Consider the following 23,095-nt stretch of genomic DNA (forward strand, 5'->3'; position numbering starts at 1 on the left):
TGTTTCTAACTCTTTATCCCTCTCTCTTCCTCTCTGTAAAAAAATCAATAAAATATTTAAAAAAAAAAGATTCCTCTCCTAGCCACGGCCTGGAATAGTTTTTTATACTTGTTTAAATAAAAGTTTATTGAAATACAATTCATATACTTACATTTCATCTATTTAAAGTATACAATGTTTCATACATTTACAGAGTTATGCAATCACCACAATCAATTTTAGAACATTTTCATCACCTGCCCAAAATTCCCCACACCCCTTAGTGGTCACTCCCCATTGCCCCTCCCTGAGCAACCACTGATCCTCTTTCTGTTTCTGGATTTGTCTCTTCTGGACCTTGTAAGCTTGGGTTTTATTTATGTTATTTATCTACTTTTGCTTGAGTTTTAATCATGTTCCCTAGGTCAGTCTGGTGCTAGATTTGGGAACCACTGGCTTAGAGCCGTCCTGAAGTCCTCAAGTCACCCCATTTGGGTCCCAGGGCTGGCTTGAGTTGAGGTAGGGCATGCTAACCCATGTCTCCAAGGAGTATGGGCCCCAATGGCTGAGCACACAGTGGATCCAGCTGCTACGCACAGCGAATCTGTCCACACTGTGCTGCCCTGCAGCAACAGGACAGAGCATGATGGCAATAGTGTCGTCCCAAAGAGCAGGATGCTGCCGTGTCTGTGAGCTGAGGTTGGGAGGAGAGGTGTGTGACAGCTTGTGGGGAGGGAAAAAGTGGTGGGAGGCAAGCAGGACCCACCATTGTGACGTGAGTGGAAGGGAAAGGTCAGCTCACCAGGTTGGCCCAGCCTGTAGGACTGAGTGGGCTGTGTCCTTGCAGGTACCAGTGACCTTGGAGGACATGGCCGTGTACCTGTCCCAGAAGGAGTGGGGGTGTCTGGACCCAGCTCAGCAGGACCGAAGTCAGGACATGCTGCCAGAGAGTGAAGGTAACATGTGGGGAGACCCTGACTGCTAACCATTAGGAACCATGATGTCTGGTGTGGGCCAGTCCTAGAGGGACGGAGGCTCTTTGCCTCATGTTGGATGTAGCTGGCCTGGCATTTCCCCCAGGTGTATGTTTCCTTCAGGACCCAAGACCCAGGCCACCTCCCCGCTCACACCTTCCCTGGCTCTCTACTGCCTACAGGAGTCAGTCTAGAAGTTCTCAAACTGTAGTGGCCTGAGGAATCATGGGAAGCATGTTAGAAATAGGAATTCACCGGCCCCATGCCCAGGGGTTGGTTTAGTAGGCCAGGTGTGCTCTCTGGCAATTTTGCTTGGTATCCAGCTGCATACAGCCTGCAAAGCCAGGTTTGCTGGTGTCTTGTCAGTGGCGCAGCTGCAGTGGGGGCAGTGTGGTGGCTCACCCACATCCCAGGCAGATGCCCAGAGCTGTCCTGAGTTCCTTCTTTCATTCCTGCACCCATTCAATTGGTCCAGTTTCCCTTCAGCCTCTGTGCTGCCCTCAGCCCCCATGGGTAGAGCTGCTCCTGGCAAGGCCTTGGCCATCAATGGCCAATGCCCCGGCTCCCCACTCAACACTGTCTCTTCTCTTTCCACTTGTCTTGTCTTGCCAATTCTGTCACCCACTTATCCCCTAAATGTTTTCTAAAGGAGTTGAGATGCTGCTTTGTATCAGTTGGAGGGCCTTGTCTTGTCTTGCCAATTCTGTCTTTCCACTTGTCTTGCCAATTCTGTCACCCACTTATTCCCTAAAATGTTCTCTAAAGGAGTTGAGATGCTGCTTTGTATCAGTTGGAGTTCTCCAGAGAAACAGAGCTAATAGGATGTGTATGTGTAAAGAGATATATTTTAAGGAATTGGCTCACATGATTGTGGAGGCTGGCAAGTCCAAAATCTGTATGGCAAGCCAGCAGGCTGGAAATTCAGGCAAGATTTCTATGCTGCAGTCTTGAGGCAGAATTCCTTCTCTGGAAAACCTCAGGATTTGCTCTTATGGCCTTCACCTGATTAGACGAGGCCCACCTCCAGTTAGGAGGGTGATCTGCTTTCTTACAGTCAGTTGATTTGTAAATGTTAATCACATCTACATAATACCTCCAACAGCGACATCTACATTAGCATTTAAACCAAACAACAACATAGCCGTAATCATTACATACTTTCCTTTACATCCTCATTTTTTTCAAACTAAGAATCGGTGGACTGAATGAAAATGAACCTTTCCACTGCCTCCTAGAAGGAGAACACTAATTTTCTGTGCACACTATTGCTGGACCATTGCCCCATGCTCTCTGTTCCGTTTCTCCCCCACTTAGTTGTAATTCTTGGCCACTTAGTCTCTATTGTGATGAAACTCCAGACTCCTCCAGGGTGTCAGGGTTTCCCTCCCAGAGCCAGTGAAAGCCTTGAGCCCTGTTTCCTCACTTCCTCTCCCTCAGAGGAAACAGTCTGCACAGAAGCAAAACCTGTCTTTCAGAGCATCTCACTTTTCTATAGATTCTTCTGATGCCCGTTTGCCCTCACGAGGAAAGGATTTGCAGTCCCCTGGTTCTAATACAGCCCACACTCACATCCTCCCTTCTCTTGTCCTGTAAGCAGGACTCCCCAGGCCCTACCTGACTGCCCGACACGGGTGAGGAGAAGGCCTGTGGGACCCAGCTCTTGCTGCCTTGCGACCTAGGGATGTCTCTAGTGGTGCCAGCTCAGGTGGCGAGGGGGCGGGGTCAGCAAGAAGGAAACAGAAGTCCCAGGTTAGCTTCTGTCCTCTCCTGGGGTTTAAACCATGGTGATTGTGTTTGTGTAGTTCAAACCCAAGGACTAGAGGAGGAGTCAGCAGACCTTTTTTTTTTTTTTCCAAATATATACTTTCATTGATTTCAGAGAGGAAGGGAGAGGGAGAGAGAGAGAGAGATGGAAACATTAATGATGAGAGAGAATCATTGACTGGCTGCCTCCTGCACGCCCCTCCACTGGGGATTGAGCCCGCAACCCAGGCATGTGCCCTTGACCGGAATTGAACCCAGGACCCTTCAGTCCACAGACCAATGCTCTATCCACTGAGCCAAACCGACCAGGGCAGCAGACCTTTTCTGTAAAGGGACAAATAATAAATTGTTCAGGTTTGTGGGCCATACAGTCTCTGCCATCTTGGCGTGAAAGCAGCCACAAAAGAACAGAAAACTTTATTTTCAGAGATAGGCACTGCCTCTGGGTCCAGATGTGCTGACCCCTGCCCAAGGGAAAAGCAAGGGGAGATAGTGACCTTGAGAAAGGTTTGGGCTCCAGCAGAAATCCTCAATGGAGAAGGAGAGTTATACCGGATCAGTCTGGGACTCTATACTGCCCGCAGGAGCAAAAGTGAAACTAGTTCCCAAGGGAGAAATGAGGTCAAGGAGCCAGGCCAAGTGTGAGCCAGATCAGAGAGCCCCCGAGTGTCACACTGTCAGCACTTACTCTCTTGAACCTACACCTGGGGGTGGAATTGCTGGGTCATGTGACTATGTAACCTTTTGAAGAATCGCCAGACTCAATTCCTTTTTAAAAATTCTCACAACAGCTTTAACCAGTTTGGCTCAGTGGATAGAGCATCGGCCTGCGGACCAAAGGGTCCCAGGTTCGATTCCGGTCAAGGTCACATACCTCAGTTGCAGACTCATCCCTGGCCTGGGCCCTGGTCAGGGCTCGTGCAGGAGGCAACCAATCGATGTGTTCTCTCTGTCTTACCTTCTCTCTTCCACTCTCCCTAAAAATCAATGGGAAAAATATCCTCAGGTGAAGATTAACAAAACAAACAAACAAAAAAATCTCACAACAGACCTGTGAGGTGGTTACATCTTAATTGTACACATGTGAGAATTGAGGCTCAGTAAATGTGAGCTGAAGCCCATGTTTGGCTTCTGGGTCTTAGAGCGGACATATCTCAGGGTGACAGAAGGTTCTGTCCCTCCTTGTCGGGTCAGTGTGTGCCAACTGTGAGCTTTTCAGGGGGTTCTGCTTGAAGCCATCTGCTCCCCAGCCCCAACCCCCTCGCCCTGGTGCCCCAGCATGCCTCATGCTCAGGTGGGGTTTGCCTTATGTCTCAGACAAGGAAGCAGAATAAAGCACTTGCCCAAAGTCACACAACCTGGAGGGATAGAGCCAGGGTCCGTTCCAGGGTCCTTTATTCTGTGCTTGTGTCACCACGGTGGTCACTCTTGTACTTGGGTCTGCAGAGGGTTCAAGGGCTGCCCCCAAGTACACAAGCAGGAGGCTGAGGATCTGGGTCACCAGGCCTTCTGGTCCTGCTCCAAACAGAACAACCTAGAGCAGGGTCTCTCTCCCTGCGCACTATTGACATGAGGGCTGGGTCGTTTTCTGTTGTGGGGCCATCAGTGTACCAGAGACTATACATCAGCATCCTTAGCCTCCACTCACTAGATGCCAGTTGCAACACTCCAGGCCCTAAACATAACCACTAAGACATCTCCAGACATTGTCAAGTGTTGCCTGAGGTTCACCACTGCCCCTGGCCTAGAGGTTACGAGCCCAGACTCCAGAGACAGACTACGGGCCCTCTTAACTTACCAGCTAAGTGACTCTGGTAAGTTCCCTAACTTCCCTGTGCCTCAGTTTCTTTTTTAAAAATATATATTTTATTGATTTTGTACAGAGAAGAAGGGAGAGGAAGAGGGAAGAGAGTTAGAAACATCGATGAGAGAGAAATATCAATCAGCTGCCTCCTGCACACCCCCTACTGGGGATGTGCCGCAACCAAGGTACATGCCCTTGACCGGAATCGAACCTGGGACCTTTCAGTCTGCAGGTCGATGCTCTATCCACTGAGCCAAACCAGGTAGGGCGTGCCTCAGTTTCTTTGTCCATAAAATGGGACAGTAACAGCACCCACCTCATGGGCATTACAAGGATTAAACAAGTTGCCGTGTGTTTATAACAGCCTCTGGCCATGGCGTTAGCACCTCACATCAGGGTCTGACTGACATGCTCCGTGTTTTGAGGGGGATTTGAAGAGCATTGCCCTCCATTTCCTCAGAAGGGCTGCCCACTCAGCCTTTGCCTTCTTATCAGAAGCTCCCCTCCTCCTCAGGAACTCTGCTTTCTCTGTCTCAGGCCGTGGAATGCAGTTTAAGGATGAAGAAGACACACAGATGAGAACAGAATGGGACCGAGTGCTGTCGGCTCGGTGCAGGGGTCCCAGCTCCCCATTCCTAGGTCACAAACCGGCCCCCGTCAGGGGGTTGACCAAATCTGAGCAACTTCTGGAAAGAGGGGGGCCCTCCAGGGTGGCAAAGCCATACACGTGCCCCGAATGCGGCAAAAGCTTTAGCAAGACATCCCACTTGACCAAGCACCAGCGCATACACACCGGCGAGCGACCGTACCAGTGTCCGGTGTGTGGGAAGGGCTTCAGCGACCGCTCCAACTTCAGCACCCACCAGCGGGTCCACACGGGCGAGAAGCCCTACCAGTGTGCCGAGTGTGGGAAGCGCTTCAGCCAGAGCTCCAGCCTGGTCATCCACCGCCGGACACACACCGGGGAGCGGCCCTATGTGTGTGCCGAGTGTGGGAAACGCTTCAGCAACAGCTCACACTTCAGCGCCCACCGCAGGACGCACACAGGCGAGAAGCCCTACACATGCCCGGCCTGTGGCCAGGGCTTCTGCCGGGGCACCGACCTCCACAAACACCAGCGAACCCACAATGGGGAGAAGCATCCACATAGCTATACCAAGGGGGTGCAGCCACTACCCAGACCCTCGAGGCTCCAGGAGTTCCCAGGGCCAAAGCCTGACTACGTGCTCAGTTCATGAAGCTGCCAGAGCCGTTACCCAGAACCAGAAACGCTGACCTTAAGGCACCTTCACATGAACTCTGCTCCCCTGGGCCTGGTGTGAGGACACAGCAGGGGACATTTCAGGTGGAATGCTGGGCACAGGGCCCGGTGTATTCGGTTCTAGGGCTGCTGAATAAATGACCACACGCTGGCTGGCTTACAACAACCGGAATTAATCTGTCCCTCCTGGTGTCTACAGCACTGGTGTCCTCTGGAGGCTCTGGTAGAGAATCCTGTGCCTCTTCCACTTCCCCTGTGGCCCACAGACCCTGATGTTCCTGGGCTTGTGGCAGCATCACTCCGTGGCTGCGTCTGTCATCACACGGCCTTCTCCCTGTGTCCTCTCCTCTTCTAAGGATATAGTCATTGTATTTACTGGCCCCCCTGAATGACCTCATCTTAACTAATTACATCTACAATGTCCCTATTTCCAAATAAGGTCACATTCTGAGGTTCTGGTTGGACTAGAATTTGAGGGACACTTTCTAACCACTGTAGGGGAAGCTGCAACGGCTGCAGTGGCTTATGGCATTACATACCCCAGCCTTCCCCTCCAACCTTGCTACACTTTCTAAATGTAGGTGGTGGGGGTTTTTCCTACATTCCAGTGGTGTCAATGAGGAAATGGGGTGCCTGACTGGTGTGGCTAAGTGGTTGAGCATTGACCTATGAACCAGGAGGCCTCGGTTTAATTCCCGGACAGGGCACATGCCCAGGTGTGGGCTCAATCCCCCGGTAGAGGTCATGCAGGAGGCAGCCAATCGATGATTCTCATCATTTATGTTTCTCTGGTAGGGGTCATGCAGGAGGCAGCCGATCGATGATTCTCATCATTTATGTTTCTCTCTCTCCCCCTCTCCCTTTCTGAAATCAATAAAAATAAATTTTTAAAAAGGGAGATGGGGTGATTTGGGTGTTACCTTTGAAGATCCACAGTTTCGTAGGATGGATGCCTGACTCCATCTCCAGACCTCCCCAACCCATGAGGAAGCCTGGGGATTTGACTGGCCTTGCCATCCTCCCAGGGTAAGGGGCCAGAGCTGCCTCTGCGCCAGCCCCAAGTGGCCGTGTTCCAGGATACAGGCCAGTCTTGGTTGCCCTACTTTGTCTGAGGCAGACATGCCTCTATATCCATGGTCTCCTGAGTGGCTGAGGGAAGAGGTATAGAGTCCTTGTCCAGTTTAGTCATCTCTGGAGTCATGGGGCAGCTGCTGAAGTCACTGGTTCTGGAATATTTTATCCAGAAGTGTGACTGTTCCTTATTGCTGGGTGGCGTTGGCCCTCATGCCAGTTCTTGATGCTCCACTGTTTTGTCACTTAATTGCTGTATATATTTTCACTTTCTACACAACCCAGGTTCCAGGGCATGTGACAGTTCTCCCTTAATTATGTCAGTCCTCCTCCCAGCCCCATTGTTCTCTGTCCTGCATATCGCTGGAGAATGGGGTCGCCTAGCTTAAAGATGGTTTTTACCTTCTAGGCCAGCTTCCAGAGCTCTCGTAGGACAAGTATACCCAGCCAGATCTAGCTGGTCCAACACTGCCGACAACCCGCCCCCACATACACACAGCCAAGAGCCCCACCTCAGTTCTCTCAAGTCCCGCCTGGTGCCGGAGGAGGCTGTCCTCTTCCTGGTCTGATGGGCCCATCATGTGCCTGTTCCATGATATGGAACATGCAGTGCTATGATGTAGGACTTTTCATTAGTCTTCTTTTATAGACGGGGAAACTGAAGCCACGAGACCTCTAAGAACCTTATCCAAGTGGCGGAACAGGCTTTCAATCCAGGTATAAACTCCCACCGCCTCATCCTCCCAGCTTACTTTGACAGAATAATTCAAAGTTGAACTTGGAACAAAGTTTCTTTTCTATTACTGTGAAACATCCTAAATGAACTTACTGGCATCAAAAGGGGTAGAGATGGGGGAAATGGGGTTAAAGGAAAAAAATGGCCTTTGCTCTTGACAGCTAGGCTGGCAGCACAGGTGGAGGTGTGCAGCACTGAGGCTGCCCTGTCCTGTGTGTGCCCCAGAACTGAGGGTGTGGGGCCTCCACAGGTGGGACAGGGCTTGGGGACCCCAGACGACAGCAGCCTGCCACCTTCTCTGCAGGAACGTCTCCTTGGGGGCTCCTATGGCCTTGTGGAAGCCCCTGTTGCATCTGGCTTCTAATGAAAATGCCCTTCATTGTTGTGAGTGGGCGCTGGTTGTGGGAACTCTGTGGGCAGATCAATAGTGTCTGTGGCCCTGATCGTGACTTCCTGTGGCTGGCTGAGGCCCTGCAGGGCTTGTCTTGCCTGGTGCAGAGCTAAATGGGAAGAGACCCTTGCCCACCCTCAGCAGATGGCAGCCAACTGTGACCCTAGCTGAGTGCTGGAACATGCACCCAAATGCCAAGGACCCTGCTGGACCACCCCAGTCCACAGCATGGGAAGACCCCAGATGACTTTCCTGCTCTACCCATAGGGCAGGCGAGGAATGGGGTGGGAGACTGACGAGCAAAATCTTGGAAACAAGTTGGGGAGGGAACAGAGGTGCCATGTATCAGGGCTTCAGCCTGTTACGAAGGGACTATGAAAATGAGGGTGGGGGGTGGGGGATAATGCTTGCAAAGAAACAGGGTGAGAGACGCGGGAGTTCCTCCTGTGGGCCCTCAGCTTGCTGGCTCTCCACAAGGATACCTTAGGAAATGAGGACAGTTTCGGGTGTTAGAGCATTCAATATTCTCTCTGTATTTAAAGGCCAACTTCACCTTTAGTTTGGAATAACCGTAGAACCTCTATGTGCCTTTGTGTCTTAAAGAAAAAAAGAGAAATCTCAAAAGTTCATTTAGTGTGTGTGTGGTGTGGTAAGTACACAAACTAGCGAGTATCCAGGGACCCAGAAAATCAGGCTAAATTCTCTTTCAAGACCCTTTCCACCCTGAAAGTCTGTAAGTATGTTTTCACAGTTTTTAAAAAGACCTTGTATGATGAAAATAACAGATGTACATTAATGGAAAAAATACAGAAATGGACAAAGATGTATAGGCTCGCAGTTCAACCATCAGAACAAAACCATTGTCTTCATGGGCTTTCCTTCCACGCCCTCTCAGAGGATTAGGGTCACCTGAGTTGTCTTCATGCTGTACAGTGTATAAGTTTGTGCTGGGATCTCTGCTGTAAATGCATAAAAATGTTCTGACCAAATTCTAACAGAGAGCTAGGTGACGGGTCCAGTCTGAGAGGCCCTGCACTGCAAAAGCACCTGCTAACGGAAACGGGAGAGTGAAGGGACCATCAGACCTGAGTGTGTTGACTGAGTCAACCCATCCCAATAACCTCCCAAGATCCAGTCCCAGAGGCATTTACAGTTGGCCCAGAGGAGATACCAGGGCCTCTGACTATCCCTGGCCCAAGAGGGTCCCCAAGGGCCCCAGGACTTCCTCCTGAGTGTCTGGCCAGGGCATTCTGCCTTACTCAGAGTGTTACATGTTGCTTCCTTCCAGCCCCAGATCCAGCTGTATCTTCAGGAGCCTTCTGGCTCCTAGGAACCTTGTTGGCAGGCCACTGGGGCTGAGCCACCCCCTTCCGAAAAGCCCTGAGCTGCTGGAGAAGGTGACTTTTCCCAGTACAGTCCCTGTAACACAAGAGAACCACCTCAGTCAATGCCAAGTGGAGGCCAAACCTCCCAATGCTTCGCCACTGAAACAGGGCACACACAAAGCCAGTGCTTCCAGGAGCATTTCCCTAGTTCTCAAGATGTAAATAAATGATTGCAGCTTCCCACCCTTGCTGAGTCACAATTCATGTCATCGTGTTAAACATGTCTGGGATGAAGCCCATGTGACCTTTCTCAACCCAAATTTTCTTCCCTCTTTTTTCCTATAATGCTTGATCATGGACCAGAGTATGGGAAAAGTTGCATTAGACTGACATTCTCAAAGGATAGGATCAGCAAGCTTTCCAATTCCAAAAATGGACACTGCTACAGCATGATTGTAACTCGCCAGTGACAACAATGGCCCTCCCGCCTCCCAAGGAGACTTGCCCCACAACCCCCCTCCCCCGCCTGAAGGAGACTTGTGCCTTCTCTAAATCTGACATTTCACATCTTAATTCACCCAGGCCTTTTATCACTTTACTCTACTTTCCCTTCACTTCCACTGCCATCACCAATTGGGGGCGACATCAATTTGGGGAGCTGTTTTTCAGAGCAGGCTGAGGCATCCTTGGTGATGACGGGGAACAACAGCCAGGCTGAGATGGTACTGGGCCCCAGGTGGACTCCCAAGACTACCCTCTCCACCTCCCCAGACCCCCCCACACCCTCATGTGCTGGCTTGGGTGCAACACATAGAGCTGAAAGCACAAACATTAAATGTGCCAGGCCAAGGGCTTGTGCGGAAGCAACAGGGAGCAGCCCCAGGCAGCAGGAGCCCGTAGTGGTTACCGTAGCCCCCCTGGGCCTTGCCAGTCTCTCCGAGCAGCTGTCTCCTCTTCCCCTGCCTCCTCACTGTCAGAGGAGCTGGAGCTGGAGCTGGAGCCGGAGCTGGAGCGGGGGCAGAGGAAACGAGGGTTTGCTAGATGTGCCCCAATCCACCCTGACCAGGCCAGGCTCCTACCAGGACTTGGAGTGCCCAGGCCTCCCTGGTAACCCAAGGCAGGAGGATGGGCAGGCCAGCCAAAGCCCAGCCAACCCAAACCAAAGGGCCACTGAGCTTCCTGCCAGGTGGTAGAGGGAAGCACCCCAGGGCGATGTACCCCACCTAGACTGTTTGCTTAGACCTAGAAAGATTGCTGTCTGCCTCTGCTTCCTCCCTCTCTGCTGGGAGAACCTCCTGATGACCATGTGGGACTGTTGGCTCCTGGCTAAGAGCACTTCTCAACTGAGCGGTGCTCCCAGGACTTGCCCATGCCCAAGTCTTTCCATCCCTTGAAGTCTCTGTTCCCCTCTAGGCCAATGTGTCATCCACAAAACAGTGGGTTTGCTGCAGGGCTGTCATTGCTCTCTGTACCTTTCCAATGCCCCCTGGTCTGATGGCTCTGTGGGCCTCAGGTCGATGAAGATGGTGGGAGGCTCCACTGGGCTCCTTAGCCGACGCTGACTCAGCTCCGTCAAAGCACATCTGAGATGAGAAGAGCAGGGGTGCTGAGTCACTTCTCAGTGATTACAGGGGACCTGTTGCTGGGCTACTGGCTGCCACTGACTGAGCGCCCACTGTGTGTGGGGCACTGAGGAGGGCCTATCAATGAATTACTTTACTCTTCAGAACAACCCTTAAGATTTAGGCCAGTGCCATCCAATAGAACTTTTTGTGATGATTGAAATATATCTGTGCTTTCCATCGTGGTAGCCACTTGTTGCAATTTACATTTAGGCTAACTAAAATTAAATTAATACAATAAAAATTCAGTTTCCCAGTTGCCCAGGCCATATTTCAAGGGCTCAGTAACCACATGTGGCCAGTGGCTACAATTGAACAGTGCAGGTCTAGACATTTCTGTTGACACTTTGGATTGCCAGGGACAGAAACCACTCCAACTAACTCAAGGGAAAAGGGAATCACTGGCTCTCAGATTCTTAAAACGAGTGGAACAACCCAAGTGTAGGAAGGGCAGGGATACAACTGGGCCCTGTCCCCATCTCTGCTCCTCCCCACCCCCCAGCTTCAGTGTTTTTCACCACAACTGGCCTTTCTCCTCCCTCTCACCTCTACCCAGATACCGGGGTAAAAATTCCCAAAGGAAAGGCTCTAATTGGCCTTGTTGGGGTCAGCTATTCAGGGCTGGCTCAATTAACAGGGGCCAGAAGACCAGGGCCCTATGCCCCTGGAAGACCATGTGGATGGTGAAGGGAGGGTTCCCATGGGGTGGGGGAAAGAGAGGTGCTTTGGGGCTTGAGTTCCAACTTTGCTACATATGACCTGGGTAAGTCAATATCTCTAAGCCTCAGTTTCCCCATCTATGAAATGGAGATCATAGTAGCACCTACTTGATCAGATTTTTTTAGATGAAATGAGAAATATGCATCAAGTGCCCCATCCACAATAGGCTGCCAGGCTGGGGCCAGTTCTAAAGAGGGCAGGGCCATGACTGGCAAGAAGTCCCACCTGCTTCTGGCCTCCAGCTGCTCATTGTCCGGGCGCATGTCTGCAGGCACCTTCCAGGCAGAGGAAGAGGCTCTGAATTGCTTGGCACATAGGAGGGTGAGCTGTTCCATGAGCCTGTCCTGGGTGCTGGGCTTGGCATGATCTGACCAGAGAGTAAGGGAGGCTGACTAATGGGGACTTGGTCACTGACTTACAGAGCCCTGACCCCTCATGTGGACGAACCTCCAGCTTGTACATGGAGAAGTGAGGGGGCCTGGGAGGCCCTGCCCCACCCCTTTGGTATCCCACATCCGCTCAGGAGGGCTGGGGGAGTGGTATCTTCAGGAGCAGAGAGGCAACTCATTGGGGTGACTTCTTAACACTTTATCCCATTCCCTAGTTCCACTTGTGTTCACTTTTAAAAAAATAGCAATTGGATTATCCTCTGTAGATTTTTTCACTGAATATATTACATCTTTCCAAGTTAGTGTATACAGACTAACTGCAGATTGTTCTGTGGTTTAACAGATTTAGCTAGACTCCTATTGAATATGATACTAAATATGGGTTGCTTTCAATGTTCACAATTATAAACAAACTGCAACAGAGATGAATATCCTTGAATACATATCTTTACCCACCTATGTGAGTATGTGTTAGGATAGACTTTAGAAGTGGAATAGCTTGATCAAAGGCTTATATGCCTTTTAAATAGAAAACATTCTGCCACATTGTCCTCAAAAAAGGGGTACTAATTACAGCCCCCACTCTCACCCCACCTTATAGGGTTTCTCCACAGCCTGCTAACAGGGGCTAAATTACAAACAAAACCTTGTTAAAAACAGCACAGGGTTATTAGCCCCAGAGGAGCATTCACTCTGAACTGGAGGCCTAACTGAATGTCCTGGTTTCTTTGCCTCAGACCTGCCCCCACTCACCTTTACGGGCCAGGCCTGGAGGGGATGGAGAGCTTTTGTTTTATTTACAGAACTAGAGGCCCAGTGCATGAAAATTCATGCATTCGGGCGTCCCTCAGCTGGCCTGCATCCTCTCGCAGTCTGGGACCCCTCAAAGAATGTCCACCTGCCAGCTTAGGCCCACTCCCCTGGGGATCGGGCCTAAGCTGGCAGTCAGACATCCCTCTGGCAGCCTGGGAGTCCTCGGGGGGATGCCAACTACTGCACTTACCGCTCCCCTGCAGCCGCCTCTGTGGAAGGGAGGGCACCGGGACCACCATGGCTGGCCTGGCAGCGCGGGCTCACTGACCTCCCCCCACCACTGGTCCTTCCACCATCTGGTCTAATTAGCATATTAGCTCTTAGAATTGCCCACAGCAAGGCCACAAGTGCACTGACAGTAATCAACATCCCTGGCTTTCTTTTGTAAACAGGGAGGCAGTAGAAGCAGGATTGTGTTTAGAAGCTGGCTGAAGAAGTGCCAAAGGCAGGATTACTTTCCACCCAGAAGGAAAGAGAGGGAGGCTTCAGGTGGTGGGTAGGAGGAAAAGGTGAAGGTCAAGGGCAGGGACTACTTCTGAAGGGCTCTCGTATCCCCAGGGCCTGGTCTATGCCTGGCACATAGCAGGCAGTCACACATACAGTGAATGAATGAGTGAGTGAGTGAGTGAGTGAGTGAGTGAATAAATGAAGTCTTTCAAGGTCTGGCACCTGAATGTTCAAGACAGTGAGGGTTGAGCAGCAGAGAGGACATGGTGGGCTGCAAGGCTGACTGTACCCAGCCCATGAACCTATTTTATTGAGAGGCCCTGGAAGGAGCTGCTGTGGAGATGCCCTTGGGCCCTGGTGTTTAAGGTCAGACCTGGGCCCTGGAGGTGATCAGCTGCCCACCACACTCCTCTAGGTGCTCCATCTCCCCGGTCGTCTTCTTGTCCAGCCAGACTCTGAAGGATGTGATCCAAATCCCACTCTTCAAGTTGCTGAAATGATTTAAAGTGGAGATTACAAGGCTGCCGCAGGGTGCCGGGAGCAACAGAGGCTGGCATGGGATGTCCCGGAGTAGGAATCAGGACTTGGAGGCATGCCCACATTTGCAGCTGGGGCTTACTCACCCACCCTGTGTGGGTTGCAGAATGAACCACCAGGGATCTGCACCTCTTTCCTGTGCCTTTTCGGTTAATACTTCTGTGTCTGGCACAAAGGTATATTTTGACCTGGAGAAAACCTGGTGTCTTTTTAAAACTTTGTAGGTTCATACAGGTTTAAAACATTGGTAGGTTAAAAAGTTTTGCTCTTAAGAAACAGACTGTGCCCAGCCAGCGTTGCTCAGTGAACCAGGAGGTCATGGTTCAATTCCCGGTCAGGGCACATGCCTGTGTTGCGAGCTCAGTCCCCAGTGTGGAGTATGCAAAAGGCAGCCAATCAATGATTCTCTCTCATCATTGATGTTCCTATCTCTCTCTCGTTCCCTTCCTTTCTGAAATCAATAGAAAATATATTAAAAAAAGAAAAGAAACAGATAATTTCAGGCAGGTGCTGAAAACTGGATGCTGTGGGGGCAGAGTTGGTGTGATCAGAGGAGAGAAATTAATCAGGAATGAATGTTTCTTATGTATGACCTTGCAGCCCCTTGCAGCCCTGTAGGTGAATGAAAATAAAAGTGTTTAGAAGTGAACTGAAAGAATGGAATTGATAAGAATGGAATTTGTGAAAATGACCTCCATGAACACCTTGATGCCATGTTTCCCTAAGTTGTTAAGAAAATTGTTCAAATTTGTAAATAAAGCAAAATAGAGAATTGCATGACCTTTCAATGTCATGCTGGAGCTTTTCTAAGAAGCTCGCCTTCCTAGGGGAGGTTGGTTTGCACAACTGATCAGGGCCCACCTGTTTTACCACTTTGTAAAACTGAGAAAATGCAATGGTAGAGTAGAGAAGATAGCCCCAAAGGTATCAGTTCGGTTGCCGGGTAGGATGTTGACTGATTTTACACTTAATGTAGCAATTTTATCTCAGCATTCAATTCTTTTCTTCCAATGTCTTACAAAATCCTAGTCTCTCATAATCTCTTTAAACTGCTTTTGTCATCCTGCTGGTTCTCTCATTCATGAGCGAAATCCAGTGTTAACAGGTATTTACTATTTGTATGTAAATACCTGTTAACAGGTATTTTGACCTGGAGAAAACCTGGTGTCTTTTTAAAACTTTGTAGGTTCATACAGGTTTAAAACATTGGAAGGTTAAAAAGTTTTGCTTTAATGTTTGAGAATTAGCCCAGCCAGCGTTGCTCAGTGAACCAGGAGGTCATGGTTCAATTCCCGGTCAGGGCACATGCCTGTGTTGCGAGCTCAGTCCCCAGTGTGGAGTATGCAAAAGGCAGCCAATCAATGATTCTCTCTCATCATTGATGTTCCTATCTCTCTCTCGTTCCCTTCCTTTCTGAAATCAATAGAAAATATATTAAAAAAAGAAAAGAAACAGATAATTTCAGGCAGGTGCTGAAAACTGCATGCTGTGGGGGCAGAGTTGGTGTGATCAGAGGAGGGAAATTAATCAGGAATGAATGTTTCTTATGTATGACCTTGCAGCCCCTTGCAGCCCTGTAGGTGAATGAAAATAAAAGTGTTTAGAAGTGAACTGAAAGAATGGAATTGATAAGAATGGAATTTGTGAAAATGACCTCCATGAACACGTTGATGCCATGTTTCCCTAAGTTGTTAAGAAAATTTTTCAAATTTGTAAATAAAGCAAAATAGGGAATTGCATGACCTTTCGATGTCATGCTGGAGCTTTTCTAAGAAGCTCACCTTCCTAGGGGAGGTTGGTTTGCACAACTGATCAGGGCCCACCTGTTTTACCACTTTGTAAAACTGAGAAAATGCAATGGTAGAGTAGAGAAGATAGCCCCAAAGGTATCAGTTCGGTTGCCGGGTAGGATGTTGACTGATTTTACACTTAATGTATTTTATCTCAGCATTCAATTCTTTTCTTCCAATGTCTTACAAAATCCTAGTCTCTCATAATCTCTTTAAACTGCTTTTGTCATCCTGCTGGTTCCCTCATTCATGAGCGAAATCCAGTGTTAGCAGGTATTCACTATTGGTATGAGAATGGGAGCTTTAATGTTTGAGAATTATGCTTTGACAGAGTCTGTTCTCTATCTATTTTTAAAAATTATTTTATTATTTATCTGTTTGTTTTTTTTAAATATATTTTTATTGATTTCAGAGAGGAAGGGAGAGGGAAAGAGAGATAGAAACATCAATGATGAGAGAGAATCATTGATTGGTTGCTTCCTACACACCTCCCACTGGGGATCGAGCCTGCAACCCAGGCATGTGTCCTCGACTGGAATCGAACCTGGGACCCTTCATTCCACAGGCCGATGCTCTATCCACTGAGCCAAACCAGCTAGGGCTCTGTTTGTTTTTCAACATCATTTTTTAAAATCCTCACCTGAGGGTATTTTTCCATTGATTTTTAGAGAGAGTGGAAGAGAGATGGAAATATCAATGTGAGAGAAACATCGATTGGTTGCCTCTTGCACGTGCCCTGCAGTCTGCATCTGAGGTACATGCCCTTGACTGGAATCGAACCCGGGACTCTTCAGTCCACAGGCCGATGCTCTATCCACTGAGCAAAACTGGCTGGGGCTCTGTTCTCTATGTTATATGCAGTTGTGTGTCTTTATAAATATGCTTGGGATTAGCACTTTTTTTTTTTTTTTAAGAAGGCTGGAGTCTCCTTACTCTTCCTTGTTTTTGTTAACTCTACCTGAGGATGGTTTGTCTGCCAGCACTGCACAACACCTGAGACAGGTATGACAGCCTGTCTGCCAGTGGTCAGGGGACCATGGGCCTAAGGTCGCTGCTGTAGAATGAATGTTGGTGCCCCTCCCAAATTCATATGTTAAAATCCTAACCCCCAAAGTGGGGGTTTAGAGGTGATGCCTTTGGGAGGTGACTAGGTCATGAGGGGGGAGCCTCATGAATGGAACTAGTGTCCTCATAAAAGAGCCCCAAATCCCTTCCATCAAGTGAGGACAAAGTGAGAAGAGGGCAGGCCCTCACCAGACACAGAATGTGCCGGTGCCTGGATCTTGGGATTTTGTTATAGCAGCTCCCGCAGATTAAGACAGGTGTAATGGGCCAGCCCTCAAGTTGGCCTATGACCACTACAGGTCACACCCTGAGGATGCACAGGACAAGGGAGCTGCCTACCTCGAGGGAGAGCACTGGCAGGCCTTCCCGGGGCCCCTGTGATGACATTCCTGGCCTCGGACCTGTGGATGCAGATTCACAGGGTGTCTCCTTCACTTGGCTGTGGTCACTGCAGGTAGGGCCCCTGGCACCCCAGGTGACTTTATGAAGTAAGTCTCTCTCGATCATCTTCCTTCTCTCTTTTCGGAGGGCTCTCCGGTTTGCAGAGTCTGAGCCCTTCTGAACACAGGGGACAGCATTTGGATCCATCCTCAGGTCTTCTTCTGAGAGACAGAGGGTGGCTTCTCCCTGCGGCCCCCAAGGAGGACTCGGGGATCCTTTGGTGTTGAAAGACATGTCTCCAAGGTCACCTTCCTGCCATGTGGGGGTCTCCTCAGGCATCCTAAGAGAGCTGCTCTCACCACCACTCTCCAAGGGCTGGCCAGGGTCCTTTCCTTCCTTCATCCTTACGTTCCATTCACCCCAGGGCTCTGCTGAGAACTCCACAGGTACCACAAGTGGCTATTGAGAAAACAGGTGTCCTCAGTTAGCAGCCTCAAAAACATACTTTAGGGAAGTTTTTTAAAAATTGTGGCATGTCTATAACAAACTTTGTCATGTTAAATATTTTTAAATGTTAAGTTCAGTGGCATTAAATACATTCATAATGCAGTGCAATCTTCACCATTGTCCATTTTCTAAGCTCTTTCATTTTGTACCCCTCCCCCCAAAAAACCCAGAAACTCTATACCTCCACTTGTCTAGCCCTGGTAAACTCTAGTCTACGTTCTGTCTCTAAAAACTTGTCTATTCTAGATATGTCAATGAAGTAGAACCATATACAGAGCCCTAGCTGGTTTGGCTCAGTGGATACAAAAGCTGTCTGTTCTTTTGTGCCCTTTCACTTAGCTCAGTTTCCAAGGTTCATCATGCTGTAGCATGTGTCCGTACTTTATTCCTTTCAGTGGACTGAATAATATTCCACTGTATGGCTAGACCACATTTTATCCCTTTTGTTTGTTGACGGACACGTGGGTTGCTCCCACCTTTGGCCACTATAAATAGACTACATAGCTATTAAGGGGTGGATAAGATAAAACCCAGGCCCTTTGATTCTAGAGCAAGCCCATGGCTTGACCCCCATAAATTGGTACAGACTTTTCCATCTTGAATTTTTAAAAAAATCATCCAGAAGAATTGCTGAGGTAATCATAGAAATGAAGAAAAACCCTGGTCTTAAGTGTGCTGGGCTCCTGGAATTGTATTATGTACAAGGCTGGTAGATGTTTGGTGTCTGAACTCCTTGGGTTGTACCTGGAGAAAGGCTTGGGTGTGCAGAGATGCTGGACCAGGGGTTCTGACCTCTTTAACTCACACTGCTGTTAGAATCCGGTGAGAGCCAGGGACGCTCACTCCCACACCCTGTTCTGCCAGCAGGTTCCCTGGAGCCTGCATTCCACTGACCTCAGGAGGAGACCTGTTGGCCGGAGCGACCCAGGCCCCATCAGGGTCTTCAGCCAGCTCCTCTGACAAGTCTGGAATCAGGGTGGTTTGATTTCGCTGGTAGATGAACAGCTCCTCTTCTCCGCAGTCTGACTGTGGACAAGAGAGCTCAGGGATTACCTGGCAGGGGGTAGAGCCAGGGGGGCCTTGCCCCATTTACCCCATTCTGCCCTGCCTCCCCGGACAGTAGGGGCAATCAGTTCTCTCCCAAAGGGCCTTGCCCAGTGCTGGTTCCTGTTGCTGATTTAGAAAAGTAAGCTCAGCAGCACCACCTCGTGGAAGTGAGATCCTGAGTTCCCAGTTCTGCACATACCTGCCATCCTTGACATTGCACGGCAGGTGCTTAGTTAATGCCTGGTGCGAATGAATTGGGTACTAAAGTGGTAGCTAAAAGAGCAGAGTCCAGCTTTTCCCCTCCCCCATGACTTGAACCATCCTTTAATGACATGGAGCCTTCATTTGTCGCCTCTAAGGTAGGGTGGGGAAGGCACTTATAGTCACCTGCCCACCTCACAGGAGTATTCTGAAGAGAGCAAATGAGATTGAAGATGTGAAAAGGCACTGGGGTTGCATTATCTACTCCCTATTAGCCTTGCTGTGCACTGGAAGATCTCGGGTGGAAGCTGTGTCATTTTCATTTTTGCAGGTGCCACAGGTAAGATCCAAATCTGGCTTGTTATTTCTAAAACCTTTCTCTACATGCCCAGCTCCAACCTGTGTATTTGACATCCACTGCTGAGCTCCTACCTGGTGCATCACCCACTTTGCTCTGTTTGTGGGGTCGTTGTCACATTTACATGTGTGCACATGCCTAATTTCCACTACATGGAGAAGATGGTACAACTCACTTAAACTTAAATTCAGAGTCACTTTTGCCACCCAACATTCTCTTAGTAGGTAGAAACTAGAAGCACAATGACCATCATGGTGAAGCAAGGCCCACCACAGTGTATAACGTTACAAAGGCCTCCTGGTCCTTGAAGAGGCTGAGTAGGCTCTAATCATGGTGAAGCAAGGCCCACCACAGTGTAAAAGGCCTCCTGGTCCTTGAAGAGGCTGAGTAGGCTCTTTAAATGTTTGTTGAATGAATGCATGTGATCAATAAGAAAAGTACTATGGCCTGGACAGCGTGGCTCAGTGGTTGAGTGTCGACCCATGAACCAGGAGGTCACAATTTAATTCCTGGTCAGAGCACATGCCCAGTAGTGGGCTCAATCCCCAGTGGGAAGCATGCAGGAGGCAGCCGATCGATGATTCTCTCTCATCATTGATGTTTCTCTCTCTCTCTCTCCCTCTCCCGTCCTCTCTCTGAAATCAATAAAAACGTATTTTTTAAAAAGAAAATTACTATGTATTATACATTCACCATGTCCCAAGCACTGTGCTCAAAATTTAATTATTTAATCCTTACAACAACTTACAATGTGGAGCCTTGGTCTTTAACTCTTACATGATGTACCTCTCTGTTTATCACCATCTTCCATAAAGCAAATGGGGGTGTTTGCCAGGATGAGAAAAACACTAGGATGAAGCCCTAGCTGGGGGCTCAGTTGGTGAAGCATCCTACTGTGCACCAAAAGGTTGCAGGTTCAATCCCTGGTCTGGGTACATATGGGAGGCAGCCAATTGATGTTTCTGTCTCCTATGAATGTTTTTCTCTCATATCGATGTTTCTCTCTCTCCCTTCCTTTCTCTCTCAAAATCAGTAAATATGCCCTATACGGGAGGCAGCCAATTGATGTTTCTGTCTCCTATCAATGTTTTTCTCTCATATCGATGTTTCTCTCTCCCCCTTCCTTTCTCTCTCAAAATCAGTAAATATGCCCTTGGGTGAGGATTTAAAAAATACCCTAGGATATGGGTGACTTTGTTAACTCTATTAGTTGAGCACCCATTCTGGGCCAGGCCCTTTACATACAGAATCCCAAATTTGTACCAGTGATAACTGCCCACAGGTTACATGGTAAGTTAGCTACTGAGTAGAAATGGGGACCCAGGTCTGCTTGATGCTGATATTCCCGCTATCCTCCTCTGCTGAGGTGCTTTCTCAACGCTCTGTTGAGCCAGAACTTGGCTGGAACCACCACTGAGGGTGGCTACCATTTCAGTGCACTGTGATAAGCCCTCAGAGGAATTCTCCAGTTGTCCTTTGGGGTCACTAGTAAGACCCAGGAGGATGCTGAGCACTAATAAATATATTCAGAGAACAAAAACACTGATGATGAATGCAGAGCTAATAAGCTCCATAGCCATCCATGCGCCAGCATCACATTTGTCATGGGAAAGGAAGAGCAATCAGGGCTTAAGATGACATGGGAAGAAGGTACTTTACTTACCAAAGAGGAATCCGAGTCCAGAGACGGAAGCTGCTCCCTGACAGCCTCAAGAATGGCCTTCCAGGGCCCCATCTTGGAGGCCCACGGAGAGGGCAGTGAGGGCCCCACATCTTTGTCTTGGGATGCCATAGGGGCCTGGGCTCAGAGGAAGTTTCTCAGTGTGCCATCATCCAAGGAACCCTATAGAGGATGCGGGGTGAGGTGACAGGATCCAGGGACCAGGAGTCAAGAGCTGGGGCGGTGGTGGTAGGGGAACAGGAGGTGCCTTTTCAAAGAATCTACCACTTTGAGGGGGATGAAAACTGACTCACAGACTACCTACCCCATTTCCCTTCTGGTTCTGCAGGTTCCTGTTATTGAGTGTGAGGCACTGTGCCCTGCACTGTGTGTGCGCGCACGCGCAGTGCAGTATGGAGACCGAAGATATATGTATATGAAGTATATAGTGATATATGATAATATATAGGTATTGATAATTATGTACATAAGTATATGATATATACAATGATATATGTATATACATGATATATAGATAATATAAACTATATATATCTCATATAACATAGATACTATTATCTATATTTCATAGGTTCAGATAAGTTATATTGTTTGTAAATGGGAAAGAGAATTTGCATCAAAATTAGAGGGGATTTTAGGCCCCACTAACTTTTACTGTTCCCTTACAAAGGAATAGACTAGAGACATTTTGGAGTCCCTAGGATATATATATTTTTTGAGTCATCACTCATTTTAACCCTCATACCAAGGCACTGAAGCAGCCCCCCCTTTTGTATCCCAGTCTAAAAGGAAAAGGCCCAGCCCCTCATGGGTCAAAGGGGCTTTAGGAATGTAGGATGATGTACTTCAGAGCCAGTGCCTGGAAAATCCTTGCAGCCTGAGGCAGCAGTGCCTATAAAATGGGAAGAGAACACTCCTGCTCCAGCCCTAGCTGGCTGCCACTCTGCATCAAGGCTCCCATCAGTGTAGCAGCAGTGGGCTTCTTGCTTTTTCTGTGCTTACAGGAGTGGGGACAGGAGTTTGGTGCACCCACTACTGGAAACTGCAGAGTGTGGACGCATGTAGTACATACATCATGGGATGTTCTCTGGCTGCAGGGCAGATCAGAGGACAACAGAACCACGTAGGTGAAGGGGACTACCAGAGTCTGATAAGTTCTTTAGGTGGACAAGGCAATGAAGGGGAAGGGGAAGGCATTGGGCTGCAGGAGAACATGTAGTGTCTCAGAGGAGTGAAAATTGCCCAAAAAGTTTGGGGTGGGAAGGTGTCAACTGCTGGACTTTGTGGTAAAAACGGACCAGATCGTGAAGGGTCCTGAACGCCAAGCTGAGGAGCTTGGCTCATCCAGCAGATGAGGGTTAAACCAAATGCTACACAAACTGGCATCCCAAGTTTCCTTAACTGCTGGACTTTGTGGTAAAAACGGACCAGATCTCCTGAACGCCAAGCTGAGGAGCTTGGCTCATCCAGCAGATGAGGGTTAAACCAAATGCTACACAAACTGGCATCCCAAGTTTCCTCGGAATCCTGACTCTGAATCCACGTCCGTTTCTTGGCTGCAGCCCGTTAGTCCCGCCCAAAGTCCCACCCCTGCCATCCCTACCACTGGCGGGTGGTTGTCATGACAACTAGACGCCAACGGCCTCCCCGGTCAGGCTTTTAAATGCTAAAGCTCGGAAACCGGAAAACCCAGCGTCTGTCCTGACACACACTCCCAACCCCTGTCTCCTCCGCGTCCCGTCCAACTCCCGACATTTATCTCTGCAGCTGCGGCAGGCCCGAGGCCCCTCACCTCAGGCCTCCGCCTCGGCTGCCCTCCCAACGCCGTCCTGACAGGGCTATAAACCGCCTCCAGCGCGTCCCTCCGGTCGCTTTCGTCCCCTTGGGCCGCGGCGCAACTACTGAACCTTTCACCGCCTTCGGACTACCCCCTCAGGGGAGTCTTACTTTACCGACTGCCAACCGCCCCTCTCGCCCCCCCCCAACCCCCCCGCCTCTTTCGGGGCTTGGCGCGTCTTGCCTCTTTTGCAATAGGATTGGTTGCTATGGTCAGAGAGGGGCGGGGCAGGCGCACTCTCCCAGCTCATTGGTTGCAGCGGGCGTCCTACAGAGAGCCGGGCGAGCTGACGGGAAGGTCCGGGTGTGGAACCGGCGAATTCCACCGCGCCCAGAGCTGCTCCCCGATTCCGCGAACGTCCCGGCGTGCTCCGCGCCTCCGCAACCACTTCCGGG

General features: G+C 49.4%; 2 protein-coding genes across 2 annotated transcripts in view; one reads left to right on the top strand and one right to left on the bottom strand.

Moving 5' to 3' along the window:
• The window catches only part of ZNF500 (zinc finger protein 500), a 10,485-nt gene extending 4,007 nt beyond the window's left edge, over positions 1–6,478 (top strand). Inside the window, exons 3-4 of the mRNA XM_014545086.1 lie at positions 503–935; positions 5,059–6,478. Coding sequence (XP_014400572.1) covers positions 503–935; positions 5,059–5,759 — 1,134 coding nt within the window. The 3' untranslated portion in view covers positions 5,760–6,478. The remainder of the gene's footprint in view (positions 1–502; positions 936–5,058) is intronic.
• A 151-nt stretch (positions 6,479–6,629) lies between these two features.
• On the bottom strand, positions 6,630–22,820 carry LOC102250341 (chromosome unknown open reading frame, human C16orf71). The gene is made up of 10 exons (XM_005872936.2): positions 22,656–22,820; positions 20,846–21,025; positions 18,471–18,602; positions 17,028–17,528; positions 13,670–13,787; positions 11,873–12,014; positions 10,778–10,888; positions 10,213–10,311; positions 9,240–9,399; positions 6,630–8,462 (listed from the first exon to the last, which is right to left on the bottom strand). The coding sequence occupies exons 2-9, from the start codon at positions 20,972–20,974 to the stop codon at positions 9,240–9,242; spliced, it is 1,392 nt and encodes a 463-aa protein (XP_005872998.2). The 5' UTR covers positions 20,975–21,025; positions 22,656–22,820; the 3' UTR covers positions 6,630–8,462.
• Positions 22,821–23,095: the final 275 nt, after the last annotated feature.

Source organism: Myotis brandtii, unplaced genomic scaffold (assembly GCF_000412655.1).
Source record: "Myotis brandtii unplaced genomic scaffold, ASM41265v1 scaffold397, whole genome shotgun sequence".
Classification (NCBI taxonomy): domain Eukaryota; kingdom Metazoa; phylum Chordata; class Mammalia; order Chiroptera; family Vespertilionidae; genus Myotis; species Myotis brandtii.